The sequence below is a fragment of the Callospermophilus lateralis genome, chromosome 15, assembly GCF_048772815.1.
Source record: "Callospermophilus lateralis isolate mCalLat2 chromosome 15, mCalLat2.hap1, whole genome shotgun sequence".
NCBI classification, from domain to species: domain Eukaryota; kingdom Metazoa; phylum Chordata; class Mammalia; order Rodentia; family Sciuridae; genus Callospermophilus; species Callospermophilus lateralis.
Window position 1 is genome coordinate 70,618,746 of NC_135319.1, and position 26,999 is coordinate 70,645,744.

The following is a 26,999-nucleotide window of genomic DNA, read 5'->3' on the forward strand; positions in this document are numbered from 1 at the left end:
GCACTTTTCGTAGGCGGGTAATTAGAGGGTCACCTCTCTGTCCCTCCCACCTCGCACATGCTAGGCAAGTGCTCTACTCTACCCAGATCCTTTTAAAATTTGAGACAAGTTGCCCAGACTGGTCTAGAACTGCCTCACCTTCCCAAGTACCTGGGATTACAAGGGTGTGCCACCATGCCTGGCCTGCTTAGGGACCCTTAAGACCTGCTAGGAATTAGCACCACCTGCTGCCTCCTGCAGAGGTCTGGCATAGCTGATACCCCCTGGACCATAGATACCTAGAAGGCTCATCAGATTCTCCTAGGTCCACCTCCCAATAGTTCTGGGGCAAAAGCTATCCACTTGGGCTTCCTGTAGCTGTCCAGTTGGAAAGGAAGTGAGAAACCTTCCTCAACCAGGGGGACTGCCAGTCACTTGGGAGAAAGCTTTAAAAATAAGTCTTGCCTGACTGCTCCAAGTTGGATTCTGGTAACATGTAGCATCTGGGTAAATGGCCCAGCTGTCCAGGGGCCCCGACACCCTTGACAATGAACCTATGTGCTAGCTAGTTCCAGGTTCTCACCCAGGCGGTGCATCAGCAAAGCATGGCAAGAACTGTAATTTGGGAGTTCTGTGTCCCCCTCAAAGATTCACATGTTTGGCAGGGCATGGTGGCTCTTGCCTGTAATCCAGCAGCTGAGGCAGGAAGATTGTGAGTTCAAAGCCAGCCTCAGCAAAAGTGAGGCCCTAAGCAACTCAGTGAGACCCTGTCTCTAAATAAAATACAAAATAGGGCTGGGAGTGTGGCTCAGTGGTCAAGTGCCCCTGACTTCAATCCTTGGTACTCCCACCCACCCCCAAACAGATCCACATGTTGGAAGCTTGGTCCTCAGGGTGGTGGTGTTGGGAGGTGGTAGAAACTATGAGGCAGGCACCTAGTGGGAAGCCCTGAGGTCAATCAGTGGGTGCCCTCAGGAGGAAATGAGGCATTTCTCATGGGACCCTGGTTAGTATTCACAAAATGATTGTTATAAAAGCTCAATTCTTTGTTCCCTAGTTCAAGACGTGTTTTCTCATATGCATGTCCCCACCATCATGTGACACCTAGCCAGAGGCCATATAAATACGCCCGAGCCTCCCAAACTGCAAGAAATAAATCTCTTTTCTTCATAAGTAGCCTGCCTCAGATATTTCATTATAGTAACAAAATAAATACATAGGGACAGGGGCCTTGAAGTATGCAGTGTACTTCCCCAATCTACGCAAACTCCTGGCCTCAGGCTGGCTCCACTCAGTTCACCCTTGTCAAGAGGTGCATCACAGCCTGGAGCATTCTGCCCAGAAAGTAGGCAGAGGCCAGGCCCAGTTAGTATCCCTTGGAAAGAAGTAAAAGTCCTCAGAGACAGAGCGGGAGGGGCGTCCTTAGTGGAAAGGTCCATGTGCCCTAAAGGGCCAGAGCTCCTCCAGTTACAAGACAGTTTCTTTCTTCAAATATCGGAAGCTTCCAGTGACTTCCAGAGCCTCCATTTCTTTGCACACAGGAGCTCTGTGAAGTAAGGTCCGGTGCTGGAATCTGCCTTCCAGCTGGCTTTCAAAGGCCTTTCTGGACCTCCGCAGGCAGCGCAGACACAGCCTCAGAGACAGAAATCTTCCAGTTTGTTATTTTTAAAAGTTCCCTGAAAGTGTAAGAATAAAAGGGGAGCGAAAGCTTCTGCTTCTCAATAGGAAATCCACCCCCGTCCCCAACTCTGCCCTGGGAGCCACACAAACTTCCTGAAGTTAAAAACAAACTCTGTGCCCGTTTCTCCTCCATGTGAGATTTTATTGATTTATTTATTTTTAATATAAATAAGGCAGCATGAAACACCGAGAGCCCCGCTGCGTTCTGCTTCAGAAGCAGCTTCGGTGCACAACAGACCACGGTTTCTCCACTGAGTTCTGCACAAACAAGACACTGGAGCTAGTTTTTGAGTGAACTTTCTCCCAAAAGCAAAGGGGGAACCTGAGGGAGATGCAGGCTTGGCCTTGGCTTCTGGAGGCTGGTTCTTGGTGACTGGGTTTTCTTCATAGCACAGCAGGAAAAGGATGAAGGGAGAAAAGGCAGAGGTTACAATAAATAAGGAAATCTGCCCTGATTCTGGAAGTGAAATCCAGTGGGATGGCTGGCTCAGGGTTGCTGTGAGCCACACCTGAGCAGGGTCACTCCCTGGGGTGCCAGGTGGCTGGGGGGCCCGGGGAGCCCAAGCACGAGCTCAGTCCAGCTCCTGCTCACACTAGGCCACTTCCGATGGGATCTGCCGCCCTGACTGCAGCTGTCTTCCCACCAGGATCTAACGCTGGTGGGCAATCTCGAGCTTTCCAGGGCTAGGTGAGACAGCATTCCTTGGGCACAGGGGGGCGCTCTTCTCTTCAGGTCGCAGTAAGCTCGAACACCCACATCAAGTTAGTTATGCCATCTGGGAGGCATGGATGGCATGAATCCTGGAAGAGGGACCTGGGCGTGGCTTGGCTCTTTGTTCTCCATTCCTCTTTGTCCTGAAGTGATGCAGAGAGGAAGTCTCAAAGGGCCACTGAAGCCCAGTGGAGAAGAGTTTCCTCAATCCCGTGAACGAGGCCTGCAGAGGAGCCCAGTCTAGCCCCAGGCTCTGGTGCCTACTCAGGGCCCATAGCTCTCGGCAGGACAAGGTGGTCCCTGAATTCTGAGGGCTGTGTCCCTGGTGCCCACACAGGTCCCCAGTCAGCCCAGCCAACACCAGGCTTCTAGGTCTGGGTTATCTGCATGGTCAGGAAGGCCCAAGCAGAAAGGGTGGACTCTGGGCAGTAAGCGAGTCCCCCTGTAGTGAGGAACTGGGCAGGAGGTGGCTTTGGGCCTGTGGCCCAGAGCTGGGTTTCCAGAGTTCTAGCTTCCAAGCCCACCCTGCCCTAGGACTGAGAGCCTGAGGATACTGCAAGGCTATGGCAGTCCCCACCCCAGGGCTCTGCAACCTCCTCTGAACTAGTCCAGATTACAAACCCAACCCTACCTCCCTGGGAACCAGGCTCTGTCCCTTGTCCCAGGCAGCTGGTACCTCTCTTTCTCAAGATCAGTTTCCATCTGCAGCATCTGCCATCCCCCTACCACACTGATGGGCTGAAAGGATGGAGAGAGGTGAGAGGCGCCCAGTGCAGTAAATGGCACCCAGGTGCCATTGGGACACTTGGGACATACGGTGCTAGCAAAAAGGCCTGAGAAGGGGTGTACCTGAGTGAGAATATGGCCAAAGCATCAGCCAACTTTAAACCCTCTGCCACCAAATACCCAGCTGGGTGTAGCATGAGCTACTTGGAGCCCCAGGTTTCTACCTGGTCCCTTCTTCCAACACTATAAGAAGGGGCAGCCACCGTGGGTCACAGGTTATGGATTCCCACATCTGTCCTTATTCTTATTTTGCCTGAAGATGGCTGGGGCCCAGCATTCCTGGACATGGGGTACAGGATCTAAACGCGGGTCCCTGGCAGCATTCATGTGGAGCATCTGTTGATACAGAGCATGGGCTGGGCCCAAGATGGAAACGGATTACGCTCAAGGTCAACGTCGGCACTCTCTCCTTCTCAGTCTCCGTGGAGTGTTCTGTCACCTTCTTGTCCATCTGTGGTAATCCAAGAGCACCCTGCAAAGGACCAGTCCCCAAACCCAAATGATAACTCTGCCACTGGGCCTCAGTGGCAGAGAAGCAAATCAGCATCCAGCTGAATTCTGTTTCCTCCGCCGGCGGGGCCTGGCTTCCCGGCAGGCTGCACCTGGGCTCTCCGCCAAGCCTACCGCTTTCCCCGGGTGCGCTGCAGAGCCCCGGCCACGCGGACTTGCGAGACACCCTCCCTCCTGGCTCTCAAATTCCACATGCTCTACAAGAGGACAGCTTTGGTGGACAGGCTGGCCTGACTGGAGGGGACACGTAGGGAATATTCACTGACAAGGGTTGGGGCATTCTTGAGCATCTCATAGAAGGAGTCCACTGTCCTCCGGTAGAGACCCCGCTGCAGGACGAAGGACCGGAAGAGGTTGAGAGGCTCTGCCCTGCGCACGGCCTCGGGGAGTCCCAGGGCCTCGGGGACCTTGCGGTTGCCCACAAAGAAGTGAAGGAGCTTCTTCTCCAGCAGGCTCTTCTCCAGGAAGCAGAGCAGCTCCTGCAGGCGTGAGTGCAGCTGCGCCGCCTTCCAGTCGGAGGCCTTGCGGGAGAGCAGGAGGTGCATCAGCGCCGTCTTCAGGTGGTAGGTGCTGAGCCCGCTGGCGCCCGCCATGCCGCTCTGCTTGGAGAGCAGAAAGGAGGCGATCTGCAGGCAGCTGAGGTGGCAGGCCCCCTCGGGCAGCCCCTTGGAAGTTATCCTGAGGAAGTGCAGCTCATAGATAGCAAAGGACAGGAGCCAGTCGGTGCTGGAGGCCGGGGTCTCCCCAGAGGGCTCCCTGGGAAGGTGGGAGACAAAGTACAGATCGGAGTTGTCACTCTGGATCACAGGAATCAGGTTGAAGGGTATGGCCTTGCCTGAGCGGAACATGATTTTGAGGGACCCGGGGGTGTCCAACTGGCCAAAGGCAAGGTCAAAGTCGAACTTATGGGCGATGCGCTGCCAGGCTTTAGTGAGGGCCGTCTGGAACCACTTCATGACCCGCATGGTGTCCAGGTACGGGGACTCTGGGGCACACAGCAGGTCCTCCATCTCCCTGCAGGGCTGCGCCCCGCTCTGCTTGGCGTGGAGAAGGCACAGCATGTCCTCTCCGAGCTTGGTCTTGCCACAGATGCAGCCCAGCGCGTCCCCGTCGGCCCGGCCCACCTTGACCTGGCCGTAGCCCTGGCGGTCCAAGGGCACCGAGCGGACGGAGCACCAGAGCTCCGGGTGGAAGCGGTAGGGCTCCGGGGGCGTGAAGGGCACGAACAGGTGGCACAGCAGCGGCCTGTCCGCCGGCCAGTTCTCGTACATGCTGCCCACACCGATGAAGTCCTCCACCTCCATGTCAGTGTCCCGGTTGCAGAGGCTCCTCAGGGCTCCCAGCAGGTCGTCCACGAAGCCTTCCACGAACTCCCGGGTGCGGGCAGCGTCGGCCGTGGTGCCGCGGATACAGTGCTCGTGAAAGTGGCCCAGCATGGCCTGACTGGGCAGGGTGACGCCCCGCAGCGGGGCGCTCCCCAGCACCGGCAGCTCATCCTCATCCCCACCTGGGCACTCAGGCAAGGGCCCGTCGTGGTGGTCCTGACGCCACACCTCGATGATCAGGAAGAGGATCATGCAGAGAGTGGTCCAGAGGTTCAAGGCCAGCGTCTCCTGCAGCTGCTGGCCCTCCTCCGCCACCTGCTCCGGGGCCTCCTTCTCGGCTGCCATCCGCGCCTCCTCCTCCTCCAGGCGCAGCCGCTCCAGCTGCATCTTCTCCTCGTGGGCCTGCATCTTGCGGATGATCTCCTGGTCGTTCTCTGGGACAGTGGCGTTCTCCCGCGGGAACAGCAGCGGGTGGTTGACGATGGCCGTCACCACTACCAGACACACCCGGAAGAGGCCCAGGGCCATGGCTGGAGGTTTCCTGGGAACAGAGAGACCACAGGTTACACACCACGCCTCCCTAATGCACTTGTCCGCAGACCCTCGCGGCCCCACCCAGCCCCACTGGCCCTTGCGGCTGCCTCCTGTGTCTTCAGCCTGGCTGAGGAGGAAGAACTCAAGGCTTCCTGGGGCGGACATCTGTCTTCCAGGACATTCTTTCTGCTGTTGGTAGCACCTCCCTGACCCTAGGAGCCAACCCTTTTCTGCTCCAGGTCCTTATGGGGTGGGCGTTCCAGGCCCAAGACCATCAGGCTATTCCACACTCATCCCCAGCTGCGGCCACCTGTGATGGGTTCTTCAGTGAACATGCGACCTAACTTGAGCCAAAGGAAGGGCTTGCTGGGAGCACTGGGAGAAAGACTTGCCTTATGGCTAGGTTGGGTGACGGGGTCACAGCTGCAGTGCTGGTGGCTCTCCAGCCACTGGGGGCGGGGTGGGGGAGCCTGCCTGAGGAAGATGCCAACACAGAAGAAAGCAGACCCCTGGATCCAGCTACGCATGAAGCCATTCCTTTTTCTTGGTACTGGAGATTGAACTCAGGGTCGCTCGACCTCTGAGCCACATCCCAGCCCTATTTTGTATTTTATTTAGAGACAGGGTCTCGCTGATTGCTTAGTGCCTCACCATTGCTGAGGCTGGCTTTGAATTCTCGATCCTCCTGCCTCAGCCTCCTGAGGTCCTGGTATTACAGGCGTGTGCCACAGTGCCGGGCTGCCATTCCTTTTTCTTTAAGTAAGTTTGAGTTGTTTTTCCATCCCTCAAAATCAAAATAGTCCTCAATCAAACATCCACTGCTACCCCAGTGGATTTCATCTAGTGAATTCATCTTCCTGCAATACAAGTGAAGTCTAGTGGTTAAGAACAAGAGGCTCTAAAGCTAACCTTCTCACTAAAAGCTGTGTGAGACTCTGGGCATGTTAACTCATGTCTCTGAATCTTGGTTTCCTGGTACAAGAGTAAAAAGTATCCCACAGGGTCATGGTATTGATATCACTAGTTTCCTCTCATAATACATCTGAACTTGGAATCTGATTTCTTAATTGTGAAAGGTAATATTCCATTCCCCCATTAAATTTTTAGGCTTTAAGTGACTTACAGGGGAGGGCTAACAATCTTTGCTATTCAAATTGTGATCCACACACTATAGGTTGCAATATCTCTTGGAAGCTTGTTAGAAATACATAATGTCAGCTGTACTCCAGGCCTCCTTCAAAATCTGTTTTTTTTTTTTTTTTGCTTTTGTATATGTCATTTATGTACGACATATCATACATAAATGGAGTATAATTTCTCATTTTCTAGTTGTACATGGTGTAGAGCTACACTGTTTGGGTAATCATATACACACATAGGGTAATAATGTCCGATTCATTCTACTATCCTTCCTATCATCACACCCCCTCCTCTCCCTTCATTCCACTCTGTCTAATCCAAAGTACCTCTATTCTTCCCTAGCCAGCTCCCTTTATTATGAATTAGCATCCACATATCAGAGAAAACATTTGACCTTTGATTCTTTGGGATTGGCTTATTTCACTTATCACGATATTCTCCAGCTCCATCCATTTACCAGCAAATGTCACGATTTCATTCTTCTTTAAGGCTGACAACATTCCATTGTACATATAGACCACATTTTCTTTATCCATTCATCTGCTGAAGGGCACCTAAGTTGGTTCCATAGTTTAGCTATTGTGGACTGAGCTGCTATAAACACTGATGTGGCTGCATCACTGTAGTATGCTGATTTTAAGTCCTTTGGGAATAAATTGAGGTGTTTTTTTTGTTTTTTGTTTTTTTTTTGCCAAATGGTGGTTCTATTCCAAGTTTTCTGAGGAATCTCCATACTGCTTTCCATAGTGGTTGCACCAATTTGGAGTCCCATCAGCAACGTATGAGTGTACCTTTTCCCCCCATCCTCACCAACACAAAATCTGTATTTTAACACCATCCACATTAAGGTCTGGAAAGCATCATTTTACAGTATAGTAGTACCCCCGTCCAGCCACAGCTTCATTTCCCAAGGTTTCTGCTACCTGCAGTCAACTGTGATCTGAAAATATTTAGTGGAAATGTCCAGAAATAATAAACAAGTTGCAGCTATCCGAGTAGTGTGTTGAAATCTTGTATTGTTTGACTCTTTCCTGTCCAGGAATAAATGAATCATATTTGTCCAGCATATCTACCTTATATATACTACCCTCCTGTTAGTCATTTAGTAGTTCACTGGGTTATCAAATTGACTGGCAGTAATGCAGTTTTCGTGGTCAAGTTATACTTATTTTACTTAACTGTGGCCCCAAAGTGCAAGAGTAGTGACCCTGGCAATTTGGATATGCCAAAGAGAGGTAGTAAAGTGCTTCTTTTAAGTGAAAGGATGAAAGTTCTCAACTTAAGGAAAGAAAAAAATCATATACCGAGATTGCTAAGGTCTATGGTTAGGGTGAGGGCTGAGTATGTGACTCAGCTTGCCTAGCATGCATGAGGCCCTGGGTTCAATCCTCAGCACCACTAAAAAAAAACCAACCAAACAAAAAAAGATTGAAATAAAAAAGGGTGAATCTTCTACCTGTGAAATTGTGAAGGAGGAAAAGAAATGTGTTTTGCTGTTGAACCTCAACCTGCAAAAGTTATAGCCCCAGCGTGTGATAAGCAGAGTAAGTTCAGATAGGAAAGGCATTGAACTTGTGTATGTATGGGAAAAGCACAGTGTAGATGGATTCAGTACTATCCATATAGAGTTTCAGGCAGGCACCCAGGGGAGTCTTGGACACATCCCCCTCAGGTGAGGGCACTTCTGTATATTAAACCCTCTCCTCTGCTCAGCAGGAATCTTGGGAATAATCTGCCCTTTCTCTTTCCACACTAGTCTTGTTCTTTTCCTCCTGGGACCTCAGCAAAGAGCAAAATGGCCAAATGCAAATCAGCGAGGTCATGAGGTTGTCACCGGACAACAGAAAGAACCCAGAGGGCTTCTCCCATCACCCCGCTGGAGAAGCCAGCATTGACTGTGGGTGGGAGCCCCATTCCCTTTGGCTAGAGCCCTGGACCCTGATTTGCATGATGGAATTCTTGCCTTTACTGTGCATGGAACAGGGATTTGTCACCAGGTAAGGATACCTTGGCAGGATGTCCCCAGCAAAGAGCAAGATGTAAATTGCCTGAGTTGGCTGCTAGCCACACTTGGACCAAGCTGCTGCTCAGATGTGACACTCAGCTTTACCCCGTTTACAGCTGGGTGTGTCAGGAGGATTCCAAAGGGTTGGGAGAGGAAGGTCCAGCAGTAGCTGCCCTCCATGTGGAGACCCAAGTCCAGAGTCAGAGGTGAGCTCTGAAGTACTCACGCATGGGTTTCTGCAGAGCAGGAAATGGGGGACAGGAGAAAGTGGAGGAAGTCAAACTGAAAGGGAGACAGGGCAGCTGGCCAGCGTTTTGTCCCCACGCCAAGGAGCAGCGTGCTGGATAATTGCAGAAACAGGTCAGCCCTGGTTTTGACATTAGAGAAACGGTAATGGAAGGTTTGCCGGGGTGGTCCACAGCAGAGCCATGAGCCTGGCCAATGAACAGGTTTCCGAGTTTGAAGGAAAAGGCATTGAATGTTGACATTGGCAGTAGACAGATGATAATTTGGGGGTTTGGATGTCCTTCAGGGCCACTGACTTTTGGGCACAGGAGACCTTGACCAGACACAGGGACAGCCCTGGCAACTCCCAACCTAGGAGGGTGTCAGTTTCTGTCAACTCAGGGTAGGATGCCACCAATTGGTGCCATCACCAAGTCCTAGACTAGATGGGGAAGTCTTCTTCCCTCCACCCACGGCTTCCACTGTGCTTTCTGGAGGAGAATGGGCTTCTAGAAGCTTCTCTGTATTGGGGCTGGCAAGGTTCAGAATGCCAAATCAAGACTTGGAGGAAACAGACTGGGTTATAAGAACTCAGCATGTACATCTATTGGATGTGACCTTGGGCAAATCACTCAACTTCTCCGAACTTCAGTCTCTTCATCTGTCAAATGGAAAGAATAATACTTGCTGTTGTAAAGCCTAAACAAGATAATGCACATCAAACACTTAGTGAAACACTTAGTGAGTTTTCTTATTAAAGGGTGGCTTGATGGTATGGGAATACACTGTTGAACCTGCCTGATGGGAACTCTGGCAGGATTTAGGCAGCCCCTAGTGACACTGATAATAGTAGGGTCACAAACGGGACTCCATCTGCAGCACCTGGGAAACAGTGCCACAAAATGGAAGGTACCTGGGCTGTCGACCTGGCCTTGAACTTGGGTCTTGCCCCTTGCTGCGGGATCTCAGGTGGATCGTTCAGCTCCTCTAGGCTACCTGCTTTACCTGTGAGGAGTTCAGAACTGTCCCTCCTGTGAGATCACGCATCTTGTGTGCTCAGCACAGTGCCTGTTTTCTCACCAGCCAAGCACACTAGCCCTGCCCCAGTGCCAGAGGCGTGAAGGAAGGCACGCTCAAAAGTGCTTTGAGAGCACAAAGTGCTCCACTGTTCTTGCCGTTCCCTGGCACTTAGCTGGGTCCGCCCTGCCCCCCAGCAAAGAGGGAGAAGCCCTGGGAGTCTGGGATCTCCTGCTGACTCACCTCCTCACATTAACCATGTCCAGGGATCATACCCAACGTGCTCTGCTCCTCACTGAACTCTGCACAGCCTGCCTTTATCTGCAGCACCCGAGGGATGGGGAGGGGTGGGGAGGGGTGGGGTGGGCCAGGGCGAGGCAGAGAACAGGACCGTGGCTGCACGTGCCCATCACATGCGGCTGAGTTTGAAGCCCGTGTGGTGCTCCTTCCAAAACCAAACCAAATTGTACAGGACATCTCCTTAGGAGTCCCAGGTCAGAGGGGATGGCCGAGGGCAGGCATGTTGACATTTGGAGACTGCGGGGGAGGGGCAGGCTTCTTGCAAACCATGGATAATGTGCACTTACACACTCCCGTGCACTCGCGTGTGCTTCTATGCACACGCATCCCTCCCCATGGGCTCCTTTCCCCCAGTCCAGCCTTGCTCCAAAGCTCTCACCTCTCTGGGGATGTCTCACACCTGTGGTCCATGACATCAGCTGGCGGGCTTGGCCTTGAGAATAAACCTGGGTCGTTTGGTGGCTTTGTCTGCTTGTCAGGAAGCTGACAGGAAGCCTGTGAATTCCTCTCCACCCACGCCTCACCCACAGAGAGGGTGGCTCATGTGGTTCACAGCTAAACTTAGCTTGGCAAAGGGCCAGGTCACAGGCAGCAGGGGTTGGGGGGAGAGGCTGACCTCTGGGTGCCTGGGTAGAGGGCTACAGTGGCGGCCAGGACCAGTGCTTTACCAGACCCTTACTCTGAGGCTGATCAGAAGTCCAAGACCCTGGAGGAGAAATCCCATACTCCTTACGAGGGTCCCGTCATCCTGCACCTCGAGCCCTCCAGCACTCCCCACCACAGCCCCATCCAAAAAATACCACTAAGAGTTGTCTAATATCCACAGCATCCCCTGAAGCCCTCCCTAGATGCACTGGGCGCTGAACACAGGGACCACTATAACCTAAAAAGATTCTTGCTTCCCAGATGGCTTCCCCAAAGCCCAAGGAACTAAGGAATTTCCTAGCAAACGTCATAGCTGGGCTGAAACTCAGGCCCCTCTGCCCACTTCTGTCCCCGCTAAGCTTGGGAATATGCTGGATGCTTCAGGATGGCCTGAGCCCCAGCAGTAAAAACCACAGGGGAGTCGGCCATGAAGTTCTCTCACAGACAGAAGGAGCACTGGGTCATGAGAGGCAACGACCTACAGCTGCGAAAACGCAGAGGAGGGGAGTTTTACTTCTGTTCCCTGGGGTCCTCTCCTTGCCCAGAGACCTCCCCACCTGCTGGGAAGATGTTGGTGTGACTCCTTGGCTCCAAATCGCCTCTCCTCTCCTTGCAGACAGAATTCTACAAGCCCATGTCCAGCCCCACGTCTGCTCATCACCCCCCATCCCCCACCCCAGGACAGCCTGGCCTGTGCTTAGCCATAGAAGTGCCCAGGTCCCATTTCTCACTGGCTCCAAATTCCCTCTGGGATAGTGGTTCCCAAACGCTTGCAGTAACAGGACCCCTGGCAACTTGAATGTATATTTTGGGGGGCAAACCCAGGCTTGCTGATGAGAAGTTCCAGGGGCGGGGCTGGCGGGCATGTTTAATGAGCTCTCCAGGTGCTTCTAAAGTCCACTGGGGTCTGAGGGCCACCGGGAGCACCAGCTCCTCCCGAGCCAGGTTTCCGAGTCAGGCATCTTCTGGGAGGGAGGTGGGGCTCCTGAGGTGTCAGCAGCTGGGTCCTGGAGCTTGCCAAGGGCTTGCCCCTCACCAGGTCTGTCAGAGGCAATTAGCTCTGCTAATTACAACAACAAATGTAGCCACAGCCCCGGCGTCACCTTCAGAGCCAAAAGGAGCAGCTGCTGGTTTTCTTTATGAACTAGAATAAAGGAGGCAGCAGAGGAGGGCTGCGTAGCCCAGGCCTGGGGGCGTAAGCTGGGTCCCTCTCCCACTGTCTAGGTTCTAGGGCCTCCAAGAAAAGGGGAATCAAGGAGACCCAAACTGTCACAAGCCTGGCCTTGTCCTGGAGTGTCTCAGTTCATCAGATCCACAGTGTTTGGAGTGAAATAAAGCTATAGATTCAAGAAAGTCAGAATTTAGTTGTGCTTGTCTAAACCCAACTCCCAGATGAGGAAACTGAGGCCTAAAGAAGAGACATGCTTGATCCCAAGGATCAAGTAGAAATGGTCGAGGCAGGCTGGCCATCTGCCATGGACCCTCCCAGGGATTCTGGGCAGGAATTTGTGCACAGAAGGGAAGCTGAAGATGAGGATATTTTCCTTTGGAACCATTTATAAAGAAGAAGTTACTCCACGTCAGGCATAATACTAGGCACTATGCGTATGTCTGTCATTTAGTTTTCAGAACAGATAGACTGAGGGACAGGGAGCTTCACTGTGTGGCCTATAAGATGGTCTAGTCTGCGGTATATGCCTGTGTGTGAGCCGCACCTTGGCAGCTGGCTTCCCCCCTTGGCTATCCCCCTGTCCCCTTCAGCAGGCCCTTGGGAACTGAGAGAGCCCTGCCACCTCTTGCTGCCAGGGGGCGCCACTTGGGCAATGTCAGAGATAACCATCAAAATCATCCAGGTAGGTAGTCCCCAGGTTTCCAGGACAGGGAGAAAGGACAGGTTTACTGCGGAGCCTGTGTTTGGCCTGAGCCTTGGTTTTCACCCATGGCTGGGCAGTCTGAGCCCTAGTGGGACTCTCTGTGACCAGCTCATTCCTCCCTCATGCTCCTCTCTAGGAGGGCCCAGGCCCTATGCTTCCTGGTCAGGCCAAGATCACACTCCTCTAGGGGCTGGCCCTGGGAGCAGACTGGCCCTGGGAGCAGACGGACCTCGCCCTTCTCAGAACGGCCCAGCTCGGGCCACCTTCCTGCTCTTCACTGTGTCAGTTTACCTGCTGGACCCTGACTTCCTATATGGTCATGAACCTGAATGTCCTGCAGCTCCCAGGGCACCAAGCATGAGCCGGACACAACGCAGCTGCCAACACGTCAGTGGCAGCGGATTTACCATGCCTTTGTGGGGAGATGGCTGGGGCAGAAACAGCTGTGCAAGTGACAATGTCTCTACCCACAACTTCCTTGTTGCCTAACTCAGGAGAGCCAGTACCTCATCAATGGCTGGGTCATAGCAGCTCCGAAGGCAGAACTGCTCACCATGACTGAGGAGGGAGGGAGGGAGGGAGAAAGGCCCGAGAGCTGGCCCACGCCTCAGCAAGGGCCACAGAGACACAGAGCCGCCACCACCACCACCACGGTGTCCCTAGAGGGGACCTCACTTCACCTGCACCCCACATGGGGCCAGGGGAGAGCATCTGTAGGGGCTGGGCCCTGACAGGCCTCAGGACCCGGCAGGAGAGGAAGAGGAGGGCAAAGAAAGGAAGTGAGGAAAGAGGAAGGGAGGGGACCTGTTGAGAAAGTAGGTAGGAGGGGGCAGTTCTGAGCTGCCAGCTCCCGCTCTTCCCAGCATCCTGCAGCCCCAGGCCCAGTCATCCTTCCTAGGGATGGGGGCTGTGAAATCAAGTCCCCTGGGGGACCCAAGGGAAAATGAGCCAGGCTGCCATGGGCGACACTGGTCACCTGGAGGACCCACATTTCACTTATAGGGAGAGCCACCACATCACACCCTGTGTACCCAGAGGGGCAAGATCTTTTTTCTTTTTTCCTTCGAAGCCAGTAAACCTGGATTTTATCAAAATCCTCCAATTTTAAAGTGTTGGCTACTATGTCAAAAATTCTTTAAAAACCACATAAGCCCATTAAGATATTTCTGTGGACCACCCAGGGTCCTGTCTGCAGTCGTCCACGTGTACCGCCAGCTCTCCTCTCCTGCCCAGTGCCTCCGCCCTCAGGAAGCACACCTCCAGGTGACTCCAGGCCCGGGCTCTCCTCTCTCCTAACCCTCACCAACCACGGAGCATACCTGCCATTTCCTGTGTCCAGAACTCCCTAAAGCACCCTCCAACTCAACCTTTTCTCCCAAACCCAGTCTTGCCTCCACTCTGGGGCCTTCCAGTCAGCCCCAGCAGCCACACTGGGAAGAATCACAACCAGCACTTGAGGGCCCACTCTGTGTCAGGGCTGAGCGAGGGGCTTTAGGCTAATGCCAGAGTGGGTTTCCTCCCACAGCCAAAGCTTTGGCTGACTGGAAGGCCCCAGACTGGAAGGTGGTGACTCTAGTCTAAGGGTTACTCACTGAGAAGTGCTTGGTGTTCCAGGGTCAGGTCTGTGTTCCCAAGGACCAGAGAGCCAGGGCTCCTGCATCCCCAACTCACACCCCAGATTGAGCAGAACCATGATCTCAGAGGACCCAGAGGTCAACACTGGACCTTGGTGTGGGTGGCATAATAGGACAGAGGACAGGGAGAGAGCAGAGAGCAGACCCCCACTCAGGTGGAATACTAAGGAGGAGAAGGGAACACACACTGGGTGGGGAGGGGGCCTCCACAGCCCACAGGTGGGCACTGGCTGGACTCAGGAAGTCCCTGGTCACAAGTTCTTGGAAGAGGAAGGAGCTTCAAACAAGTCACCAGGATGCTCACTCCTATAAGGGTGGCTGGGAAGCCAAGGCACAGGAAGGACAGCAGCCTGGACTCTGCCGGCCAACCGGGGTGGGAGAGCCACATCCTTCCTGTTCTTCTGCCTTTGGCTCATGCCTGTCCCCTGCTGAGCAAAGGATGGAGAAAGGAAGCCATCCATCTCCCAGGAAGGCTGGGAGTCCACCATCCAGACACCCTGCTGACTCCCCAGCAGCAGAGGCCCTGACCCCAGGATAGCACAGAAGCCAGTGTCTGGGGATGGACAGACCAAGGATGGTGTCAATGGCTGGGCTGTGGGCAGGGGAGAGGTAGGACATGAGGAGCAAAATGGTCAAGGGACAAGAAAAGGACTCCCCGAAGCCTGCGTCCTGGCCCATGTCCCTTTCCTTTCGCCCAGTCAGTGTGAGGGTTCAACAGCAGCCACCAAAAAGATGTGTCACTGTGCTAATATACCCAGACCCTAAGAATGTGACCTTATTTGGAAAAAGTGTCTTGGCAGATACATTTAAATTAAGGGTCCTGAGATGAGATCATCCTGGATTACCCAGGTGGGCCCTAAATCCAATGACCAGTGTCCTCATGAAGGGACAGAAAGCAGAGAAGGCAATGGGACGGGGAGGCAGAGATGGAGGATGGGACGCTGTCACCGCGGGGGAAGGATCCCCCAAGAGCTTTTGGAGGGAGTATGGCTGTGCGGACGCCCAGGCTTCAGACTTCTGGCCTCCAGAACTGTGAGAGAATAAATGTCTTAGGCACCCCAGTTTGTGGCAATTTGTCCCAGCAGCCCCAGGAGACGGACACAGCCCTAATGCATGATGCACCTTTTTCTCTTCCAGCCAGCGATCCCCACAGACTCTCCCTGTTTTGCTGTGCTGCTTCTAGTCTCCCCAGCCTTCTCTGCTCAGGTCTTTACTCTGCACTAAAGCCTGGGAATTCCATGTGAGACAGGGTTCTCACCACCTGGCCAGCAGAGATTTTGGGAACCAGCTCCTCTGAGCTCTCCTTAATACCCACCCCACCTATACCCAACCCCAAAGTTTACCTGCCCCTCTTCAGTGGAGTCCTGCTTCTATGTAACACAGGTCAGCACTTCAAGTCTGATTTTCAGGGCCTGGCCTGCCCCAACCAGCCTCGGGGACCCCTTGGGTTCCTCCCTGCCTGGCCCAGTCACTTTGGATCATCTCTAGTCCCCTGACCCCTCCTGCACATCTCCACCATTCCTGCAACACCCGTGCCTCATAGCTCTGGACTAAAACCTTACCCATCTGTTCTCATAACAAGCCCTCCCAGAAACCACTGCAAGGACCCTTCCTAGCCCCTCCCCATGCCCCAACTCCTAAGCCAAATCCTTCTTTCTGGAAAGGGATAGAAGAACAAGGGGAAGGAGACCTATTTATTAAGCAGGCAGGCAAACATTTGGTGTCTAGAGGCATCCCCATGGAAGTGACCAGAAGATAGCAGGCACCCAACAAAAGCTGGTTCCCTGGGCCTCCATCCCTGGTTACTGTGACTATCCTATGAGGCAGTCAGAGGCAGGGTACCTCAGCCCCTGTTACAAGCAGTCCAGCAGTCTGCTCAAGGTCACCAACTAACCGTGCTCCAGGTTGTGTCTGCCCGGTGGGCCCATCCTGCTTGTTCACCCATCACCTTCCTGGGCTGGAGCTCCTCCAGGACAAGGGCAGGGTCTTTGTTCATCTTTATAGTCCTCCAAGCACCTGGTACAGAGCTGCTCACAGGGCCATGGACACGCCATCCTGGATGGAGGCACCACCTTCAAAGAAGGTCTCCGCAAACACAGACCATTCATTGGCCAGGAGAGTGAACATCCCGTAGTGAGCTGGCACGGAAGGGCCTCCCTAGACCCCTGCAATCCCGCCTCCAATTTCTGTGTGTGCAACGCAGGCACTTATTACAGAACCGCTGTGCTCAGCATTTCCCAGCTGTGTATTGGCTTGGCTTGGGCGAAAGTTCCTCAGAGGAGCATTTCCCAGCTCCTGTGGCCTCACCTCACCCACAGGGTGCTGTACAGAGGGAGCGTTAATACCCACCGGGGCAGAACATGCCAGGGCTCCCACATCGTGCCCCCTTCCTCTGTCTCCCGCCACGTTCCACATGTGTCCTGCTTCCAAGCGCAGAACCCAAGCCTCCATCAAAGTCACACTGGTTGGTAGGGCAGGCAGGCGGGCAGGCTCCTTGGGTGGGATGCAGGCTCAGGCTGCCTGCTAGACGGGGAGGGCTTGGGCACAACCAGGGAGAAAGTACAAAGGAAAACAAAGCCCTCCCTGGGCCACACCCTGCCCCACCTCCCCCTCCCACAGATGAGCTGGGGATGGAAGGAATTAGAGGGCTGCGGGCACCCAGCTGCTGCTTTCCTTTTGATCCCTGGATGGGAACGGGAGCCTGGCTGGAATTCTCTACCTGCTTCTAGGGCATGGGGGAGGATGTCCCCCCAGAAGCTTTCCACAGCCACAGAGAGGCCAGTTCCCTTACCCCTGGCCACCCCAGCTACCCTCTCTTACTCACATCCTGGCCACAGCAAAATCCCAGTTTGTTCTTCCACCCTGGTCCTTTGGCTTAGTTCCCTGAGGCTTAGGCAGTACCTGACACAAAGCCTGGCCCCAGCTGGGCTAGGGAGGGGGAGAGGGGGTGAGGAGGAGAAGCTCAGGAGCTCCAGAGCAACACACACCACACACACCACACACCACACACACACACACACACACACACACACACACACACACACACACTTCTGCGTGCCTGCAAAGATCTAAAACCCCTTTCATCTTAGTAAAGGGGAAGAACAAGCAGCACAAAAGCAAGAGGGAGGCCAAGCAGTCATAAAACACTAAGAGTTGTGGTGGCTTCTTTGCCCCAGCTCTGCTGCAGGGACCTGGTCTGAACAATAGAGCCAGCTGCCTGCTGTCTTCCCACACCTGTTAGTCACAGCAAACCAGTTCTCCTCCTCCCAGAGAGCAGACGGTAAGGCTTGGAACAGTTAGCAAAACTGCTCCCAGAATTACCTACGACTACCTCCTGCTCCTTGTGAATTGTCCCAAACAAACAACAACCACAATCACCACAACCACCTACAGCCACACTGTTTCCCAGCCACAGGGATGGTGTGATATCATTGATGCAGGAGTTTTGCCGAGAATGAAGAATGCGTCCAAATAATGCCCGGTGAATTCATGATCCCATGGCTGGTCCTCAAGCAACCACTGCTAGTGTCAAGTTCACAAGTTCACTGGGACCTACTCCTGCCCTCAAGGCCACCCGGAAAGAAACAGCCCAAGAGTCTTCAGCTCAGAGGAGCTGAACCATTTATAGAGGCTTAGAGAAGAGGAGTTAAGGAGCTGACTCTGCAATCCGATGGTCTGGCTTTGAGTCCTGGCTCTGCCACTGCCATGACAATCATGACCCAGTCCATGGCCTTGTGCACATCAGCCAGGTGGTGCACAATTACATGCAGTGCTTTGTAAGTGACATGCTCTTGTTGGCACTGGCAATGGTGATAAAGTCAGGAGTCCCTTTGATTTGTTGAATTATTCTATTTGCAATTTAAGGACTCCCTGGGAAGAAGGGAGATGACCAATATGCTTGAAGCTCCTCTAGAAGGCTGGGGACAAGGACTAACGACTATGACTACTAAGTTGTCTCCTCTACCTCTCTGTCCTTGAAAGGTCTCGGGGCTGCCAGAGAGGGAGAGGAGGAAGTCTGGTGACCTAGGAGGCTCAGCAGCAGTCTCCCTCCCTCCCTCCCTCCCTCCCTCCCAATGGTCAGCAGCGTCACTGACAGCTCCTCCTAGTACTAGGTTCTGAGCACCCAGCACTAGGAGGAGGATCGTTCCAGGAATGCTTGCTGAATGAATGAATGAATGACTCAGGACTCCCAGGAGCAGTCAGAAAAGCAAAACACCAACAGCGCTAAGTGTCCTAGGCAATGTGAGCAAAATCCTTTGCCTGGGGACCACCGGTGTTTTCCAAGGAAATGTCCCAGGAATGAACCCTGATATAGGCTTATCTGACTCCTAGCTGCCTTGCCCTTTGACACCTAGCTTCTTGCTCAAGAGTCAGAGAGAAATTCAAGATAAGTGCAGGGTTACAGGGTCCAATACAATTGTAAAGCAGAATGAGCAGCAAGTCTCCCTTTCTGGAGAAGATTGGACAAGCCTCCTGGCCCGAAACCTCTGCATCCAATACATAATATTTGGGGCTTAAGCATTGGGCAAAGTGCTTTATGTGTGTCATCCTCAGGCTGAACCTCAAAGGCAGGTACTTATCTACATGTACAGATTTGGAACTGGAGGCATGCAGTAGTGAGGTCACTAACCAACAGCACACAGTCAGGATTTGAACCCCAGTCCTGTCTTTCAAGCCTATGGGCTTCCCATGATGCTGCACTGCTCAGTGACCTGGCATCTTGGAACATTAGATACATTCCTGTGGAATCCCCTTCCCCACACTGTTTAGGGATGGGTAGGTGACAATTGAGATGAAATTTGGGAATAAAGAGTGCACTTGAGCTGGGTGCAATGACACATTCTTATAATCCCAGCAGCTAGGGAGGCTGAGATAGGAGGATTGCGAGTTGAAAGCCAGCCTCAGCAACGATGAGGTGCTAAGCAATTCAGTGACACCCTGTCTCTAAATAAAATTCAAAATAGGGCTGAGGATGTGGCTCAATGGTTGAGTGCCCCTGAGTTCAATCCCCAGTACCCACAGCAGAATAGAAAAGGGGAACAAGGTCTCTTCTGACCCTGGCAGGCTCGTCAGTATTGGGTGAGTCCCTAAGAACTATCATGGATAAAAGGAGGACATTTGGAAGCAGCACATAGGGGTGGGGTCCAGGCATCCTCTGCTCTCCTTCTTTCAAGCCTCCAGCAACTCCCTCCAGAACAAAGGCCCCTTTCATGAACTTCAGGCGGGTCCCCTGACTGCTGCTAAGGCTATTAAACAGGCTCCTGGGAGACCAGTGTGATAAGAGCACACTTGGTGCACCAATAGGCAGGCCCCAAATGATGACTATGCCCTTCCTGACAGATGGATGCAGGTTGGAGATACTTCTGCATCCCAGTCAGGGAAAGGAGGAGGACACAGTGGCCAACATGTGGGGCAGCTTCAAAGCTGACCTTCTGCCCTGGTGTGAGTGGCTGCCATGTTTTCCACCTGCAAGTGAGTTCTTCCATAGTCCTGGGCTTTGCATTTCCCCCAGGGACTCCATCTGAGGATCTCAAAGTATGCTGAATGCTATCTGGGTACTGGTTGGTCCTGTCCATTTTAGAGTGGGAAACTGAGCTCTGTCTGCTAATACCCCAGAGCTAGTCACAGCAAGAGGGGACCTGGGCTCCAGCCTAGAGTTGGTGATCTGCCTGATATCTTCTCCACTTTGCTACTCAAATCTCATGGGATTCTTTACCCCTCTTTCATAGTCACTGGGTTATGGTATCCAGATGCCTGAGGTGGCAGGAAGTGTGTTAGGCTGTGGAGGCACAGATCTAGGTTTGAATGTTGCTCTGTGGTTTTCAGTTCTGGGACTGTGGGCAAATCACTTGGCCTCTCAGAGCCTATTCTACCCAGCCTATACCTACCCAGAAGGGATGTCGCAGCAAGAGAAACAAACGTGTTAAATCCTGAGGATGGGGCTTTGCTCAGTAAAGGAAGCCAATCCCTTTTATAAAGGTTATTCTGCTTTTAGGAATTAAAGGTCATGACCACTGATTTGGGACCAGTTTTGTCAATGGAAGCCTTATCTGCTAAAAATCTCTACTAAGCATACACTAATTTTCACTTATGATTCTGAAAAAGTCATGTTTGTACAGTTACTTCAGCCACTCACAGGCTGGAGGGATGCCCAGTTGCATACAACAAAGATCTTGAAGGGACACCATCAAGTTGAAAGACAAGGCAATTCCTGTTCTGAGACCTTGTAGAGACAGACAGAGTTTCCCACCTCCTTTCCCTGCATCTTCATCCCTTGTGTTGGCTTGTGGTGCTTGCTTAGAAATTCTTCCTGAAGGAAAGCAGTGAGATGTGGCTGAACCCACAGGTCACCAAATTAAGGGCCTCAGAATTGCCAAATGAGCTTAGCTTTGAGAAAAGTGCCGTCTTCAGGGTGTCCCTTTGGTGGGACACTGTAGACAGCCATAGTTGCCTTCTTTAACCTCACTCTCCAAACACTCAAGTTTATCTCAAACGTGACCTCCAATGCTCTGCATGAGCTAGTGGAGACAAGGGACTTCACAGGTTTAATTTAACCCATGTAGAATTTCATGGGAAACAGAGCTGAGTGACAGGCGCTCTATGAGACTTTCTAGTTCCATCTGGTACTACTACCTCTGGGGTAGTGGGTCGCACACATTCTTGTTTGTGCTTTTGGTCATGAAGCTCCATGAGGCCAGAGTCCCTAAACACAGTGCCATGCCTATTATCACAGGTGCACAGTGATGGCTGGGTCAATGAGTAGCCCCCACAGTAAGAATGTGGGCATCCTTGCATCTCATTTTCTTTGGGCGGTGAGGGTGAGGAAGCTGGAAATTCCCTTTTCTAATGGTTGGCCCATGACTGCTCTGGCCTGAGCTCCCCTCCCCACCTCAAAGATTTAGGTAGCAGAAACCCCTGTAGGGAGTCACACTGAGGGAACTAAAGAGACCAGGGCCCTCAGCACTATGTTCCTTACCACGGACTGAACCCAAGGCCTAAAGACCTACCACCATCTGGCTCATGGCCCAGAACTCAAAACTGTAGCCCCAGAACCCCAAGCCCCACAGCCCACTCTCTCGTGGGCCTCTGAGAAACACACCTGTGGAGAGGTCACAACGTCTACGTCCTTTCTCTTCAACATGCGTCTTACAGTTGACATTGGTCTGTCTCTTCCTGTCTGCCTTAAGGTGGAGGTGTTGCCTGGGCAACAGTGATGCTACCTGCCAGGTGCTTCTATTCCATTGATGTCACTGGAATGGGCCATGTGGATGGGGGGGAGATGTACTCTCTACAGGAAAACATCAGAGATCCCAAACTGTTCAAGAGGACCCTAGAGGTCTTTTGAATACTCTCAAATGACCCTCTTCCTCTCCAGAAGACCCCCCTGTCCCTCTCCCCTTCCCCGATGCCTGAGATAGGCCATGCTTCAAATATGACTCCTCCTCCAGAGTCCCCTGAAAAGTGAGAGCAAGCAGCTTTGTCCTTGTCTCTGAAAAAGTCAATTGAGTGGGACACTGAAGATCTCCTTCTGCCCCTCTGGGACTGTCTAGACCTTGTGGCTTTGCCCCTCATTCAGACCTCAGAGGATGAAGCAGCACCCTGACAAGGTCGCCCAGACCAGCAGAGAATGCACCTCCTTGATGACCACTAAGCACTGAAGAGCTCAGCCTGCAGGCCGGCGGGGCAAGGCTTAGCACTTCCTATGCACCACCCAACTCAACCCTCTGATGGTCCTGACGGCTCATCCCCATTTTACTAATGGTGAAAATGAGGCTTTGAATGGTCAAGGCACCTGCCCAACTACTAACAACACCTAATTTCTAAGCAGTGGAGCCAGAACTCAACCCAAATCTGCCCATTCCAAAGCCCATATGGTCACCTCCTGGGGCAGCTGGAGAAGGGACTCACTAAAGATGAGTTCTGAGGAGGCCCGACAGAGACTAGAGGGAGCCCTTTAAACTCCAAGAGGCCAGCTAGGCAGGACAGGTGGCTTGAGCAGACACTGCAGAGGATTGCTTCATCCCTAGGCTCACACAAGGATGGCAATAAGCTGGTCTTGATTTTACTACTCCCTGGGGTCTCAGTGCTAATTAGGGACACTGTTTCTTAGCTCTGTGCTTGGCTTCTTCTTCACTCCCTCCCCCACAGTTCACCTGATTACCCTCTTGATTTGCATATAGCATTTATTCAGGCAGCCTGGTTCTACAGCCCTGGATTTTACAGTAGTTATTTAACATATGCAAATGTAAATCTATGCAGCTGAGAGATAATGCTTACAAAGCACTAAACAAATAAGCAAATATAACAAAAAGCGCTACATTATGCAAGAGTAAAGGGAGAAAACCTACCAGGTAAACACTGCCTTGGAGGCACTAACCAAGGAGACAAGCACAGCCAGGGGGATCATTGGCAAGAGGGCCACAGAGGTGGACAGAGTTCTGGACCACTGGCTGTCAATGCCCCACCCCCCCACACACACCCACCCTCCTGCCTGGCTGTGACTCCAGCTTTGCAAAGCAAGTTTCCCATGTGGCTTCCCCAGGATGCGGGAATGGACAAGATGACATTCAGTCTGTGTGGTGTTCATAAAGTCTCCTTGCAAACTAATAAACTAGCATTCTGACTTCTACACCCGCTTTCTCAGGGTGATTCAGTAGCCTGAGTGCAAACCACTTATAAATACGATTTGTAAGTGGGTGTAGCTAAGAGCCAGCCCCTGGGACAGGTGACTTCTGGACTCCAGCCAGCCTTCCCAAGACACTACTTGACTTCCTCAGTGGTCAGAAACCTCTGATAAGTGCCCACGGACAGCACGATTTACAGTGCTCAGTTCTAGCTCACTAAGTGCTGAGGTGAACAGTGTGGAAACCAAGTGATTATCTACTTGGAGGTGGGGGAAGAGGGGTTTAGAAGGTCAGGACAGCATATTCGGTCACCCTCACCTGCTTCCACCCCAGGAAGACTTCGCGTCCTGCACACAGCTTCACCTTTTCCCTCTGCACCACACCCAGGTGACAATTACACATCACCCTTGTACCAGGCCCCAAACTGGATCTGCCACCTCACCTTGCCCAGGAATGAAGATGGAAAGCCATCTCATGCTTGGGCTAGGCTCCCCGGTCAGCCATGAGGCCAGGCTTGCGTCTCTCCTCCTATCATCAGGAGCTTCCCATCCTTCCACTGCCCAGGGTAAAAGGCAGCTGCTCTTTCCTCCTTAACATAAGGGAGCTTTAAGTTCCCATAACTGGCTTTAAGTTTAGCCTGCTTCTCTGAATGCTCAGCAACTGCACCTCAGCTTCCAGGCTCTTGAGCACTTGGCTTCCCTAAGTTTCTTTATCTGTAAAGTTGGGCTAAGAAGAACTCATAGGACAACTGTGAGGATTAAATGATACAGGCAGAGTGCTTTTGAGAAACCAATAAATAGATAAAACATCGTTCTGGAAATGTTAGGTCAAGGTCCTGCACCCTCAATAATTGGTTATCAGGGCTGCTGTAAATGTTTGTACAGATAGTGCACTACCCAAGGACACACGGCCAGGGTAACCGGAGGATAAGTCCCAACTCCATGGCTCCGAGGTCCTTATTTCTAAATGACACCAAATGTCACCTCTTGCTGAGAGAAGACACTTATTCTAAATTACACAGGGGACTGGAAAAGCTAGCAGCAGTCCTCGAGGATATCTCAGCCTCGTGGCTCTACCCCCTCCCCAACAACCATGAATGAGGAAGGTCCAACATGGACGGATCATCTTGGCCATAATTCAAGTCCTGCTCCTTTGGAGCACCGGCCCCTCCCTGGTACATGTCTCCATTCAAGTCCCACAGGTTGCTGCGCTGCCTCATTCTTGACTCCAAATGTAGAACCAGAGTCCTGGACTTGAAGGCCCCTGTGGCCAATGGCCAGAGCATGGCCAGCAGAGCTCTGGTTGTGAAAAGTTCCTTCTCATGCTATACTGAGATCTGTCGTTGTTTCTTCTAACCAAGGAGTTTCTGAGGCCAGAAATAGTAAGCCATTTTCTTTCCTCAGGTTTCCACGATTGGGACATCTGAAGGATACAGCCATGTCCCCCTGTGCTTCTCATTCTGGAGTGCACACCAGTGGTTCTATCTTCTCCCTCACAAGACACACTTTGCAGATTGCTCCTGTTCTCCTCTGGACAAGTTCTACTTGGCAGTGGTGTCCCTCCAAGAGGTGGCCTTGGGAACTGGGCTAGTGCACTACACTGGCTTGACTCTACCCCTGTGCAGCCCATGCATAGCATGCTCACCCCTGTCTGCCCTTGAGACTGTGCACCCCCTTCATCAAACAGGAGCCCCCAACCATCTTTCTCTTCATTAACCAAAAAAGTAAAAATACAAAACCAGGTTCCTTCCAGAAAATACCTTCTCAGTGGGCAATTTTCTCCCCTGAAGTTTCTGCTCCTTCTTGCCTTCTGATCAAGTTCACCTACACACCCTTTTAGTTTCTCTTCTGGGAGCTGCAAGAGCAGAGAGGTAATGACTTCTGGGAGGTTAACATCAGAATAAAAGTCCACATCGTTGCCCCCTGGAAGCCTGAGCTTGAAATTGCTGCATCTTGAAAATTACCCAGCACTTGAAAATAAGCTTCTCCATCCACCCAAGGAGAGCAGGGAGCGGGTCAATTTAAAAACAAAACAAAACAAAAAAAACCACCTCATGGTTACCCACAAGTGGAAAATCTGAGGGCAGAATGGCCTGGAGCAGCAGCAACACACAAGGAATTAGCAAACAATGAGAGCCACTTAGGCGCATCAGGCTGGAGGGAGTACCCAAGGCAGCCACTATGTTATTAACTAGAACTGAAAGACATCAAGCCAACCAGTGTCTGCCTGCCACCCCATTTTTCCTGCTAACCTGGACCTGTCACTGCATCAGCCCTGGACTCTAGCTGGCAGCCTCTGTGAGGTAGAACTGGTTTGTAAAAGGAAAGAGCCCTGGTCAGTTTCCAAAGAGGAACAAGAAAACAAAAGCGAGTCCTGGGTTGATTTAGATGCTACCAGTACCTGGTCCTCTTCTAGTCTGGAAGGGAGGGAAGATTCTCACCGCAAAAGGGGCCAAAGGCACAGTGAGGTTCTGGCCTGGGTGGATTATTTTCCTTTCTTGCTCGGCAGCAATTTTTTTTTTTTTTTTTAAAGAAGAGCATTTCGGATGGGGCGTCTGGTCTGAGGCTTTCGAACCCGCTCACCGGACATCCACCGGGCGGAGACAGGGATGGAGTTAGGGCTCAGGAGGCTGAGGCTATTTACAGAGCCAAGAGAAAGTTCCCTCAGCATGGGGTCTACTCCACCAAAAGTCTTGAAAGAGGAAGTGGCGGGGGCTTCATCCGGCCCAAAGCAACCTGATTGCGCAAACACTATAACCAAGAAGAAACCAACTTCACTTCTAACTCCTTTCTCGCTGGAAGAGAGGGACGGCCAAGGAGCAGGGCGACCCAGCTGTTTTTTCCTGCCCCAGCACCTTGCTCAGCCAGTCAAAGTAACGGATGGTCCCGCACTAGGAACCTACACGTGGTCCCGCGTGGGGCTCCGAGGCTCGGCGCGCCGGGAAGAGCGGCTGCGGGCCGCGCCGGCTTCAGCAAGCGCCCAGCGGTGGGGTTGGGAGCCGAGGGACCGCGCGCATCTCCAGCGCTGCGGGAACTGGAGGTGTGACCGCCAGAGACCACGGCGCCCGCCCGTGCGCGCGCGCACTTTAAGCGGTCCCCAAAGTCGGCCCCTACTTGGGGAGGGCGCAGGCGAGTCTGGAGCGCTCCCCGCGCACCCCCGCTCCTGACTCGCGCGCCGCTCGGCGGAGTCCTGGGTCCCCATCCCTCCCTTCTTGGAACACGCGAGGCGCCTGGGAAGCAGCAGAGCCTGGAGCTGCGGGTCCCCGACTTACGTTTGGCCTTGGTAGCGCTGTCCCGCGGGAGGCCCACGACAACCCGGGCTCGGCGCGCAGTTCCGAGGGGGGCGTCGGGCTGGGCTGGCGGCTGCCGGAGCGCGCGGCCGTGCAGCTAGGGGGACGCTGGCGGCGGGACCGCGGCCGGCTCCCGCCTCCTAGCTCCAACGGCGGGGCTCTGCAAGGCTGTGGAGTTACTCATTTCCTGGATGTCACGGAAACTTTTCCCTCCTTATAAGAACAAAACACCCGCCTCCACGGGCCACCGCCGAAGCTCCTTAAGGAGGACCGCGCGGATTAGCGGGGCCCCGCCCAGGGTCAGCCGCGGAGATCTGCCCGGTGACCCCCGCAGGAAGGCCAGACGACACAGCAGAACTGGAGAGTGACCTGGCGAGACAGGATGTGGCCACTGGAGTAAAGTGGGGAGCGCCGACAGGAAGGCGGGGAGGACGCCCTTAAAAGCCGGTTTAGGCCGCAGACTGGAAGAGGTTGTCACTGCAAGTCCACCGAGTGTTTCAGTGGCGCGTTTTACGAGTGGCGGAGTTCCAGGGGCCACCTATTTTGTCCCTTTAAGGAAAATATAAATCGAGACACAACGCCGGTCTTTTTTCTTCTGCAGCTTGTGTGGATTAACATAACCACATGTTATGATGAATGCATTGTTGTCCATCTCCGAAGTAACCCTGCACAAAGGAGGACGGGGACCAAATGCTGTAGGGGGCGCTTTCCTCTCCCAGG

The 26,999-nt window shown here is 52.9% G+C and overlaps 1 protein-coding gene across 1 annotated transcript; it reads right to left on the bottom strand.

The window, feature by feature from the left end:
• Window positions 1-1,594: 1,594 nt before the first annotated feature.
• Itprip (inositol 1,4,5-trisphosphate receptor interacting protein) lies at window positions 1,595-26,452 on the bottom strand. Its single transcript, XM_076834444.1, has 2 exons — window positions 26,262-26,452; window positions 1,595-5,533 (listed from the first exon to the last, which is right to left on the bottom strand). The coding sequence occupies exon 2, from the start codon at window positions 5,518-5,520 to the stop codon at window positions 3,865-3,867; it is 1,656 nt and encodes a 551-aa protein (XP_076690559.1). The 5' UTR covers window positions 5,521-5,533; window positions 26,262-26,452; the 3' UTR covers window positions 1,595-3,864.
• Between the last annotated feature and the right edge of the window lie 547 nt (window positions 26,453-26,999).

Coding starts and splice junctions, on each gene's coding strand:
- Itprip (XM_076834444.1), bottom strand. CDS start 5,520: ATGGCCCTGGGCCTCTTCCGGGTGTGTCTGGTAGTGGTGACGGCCATC.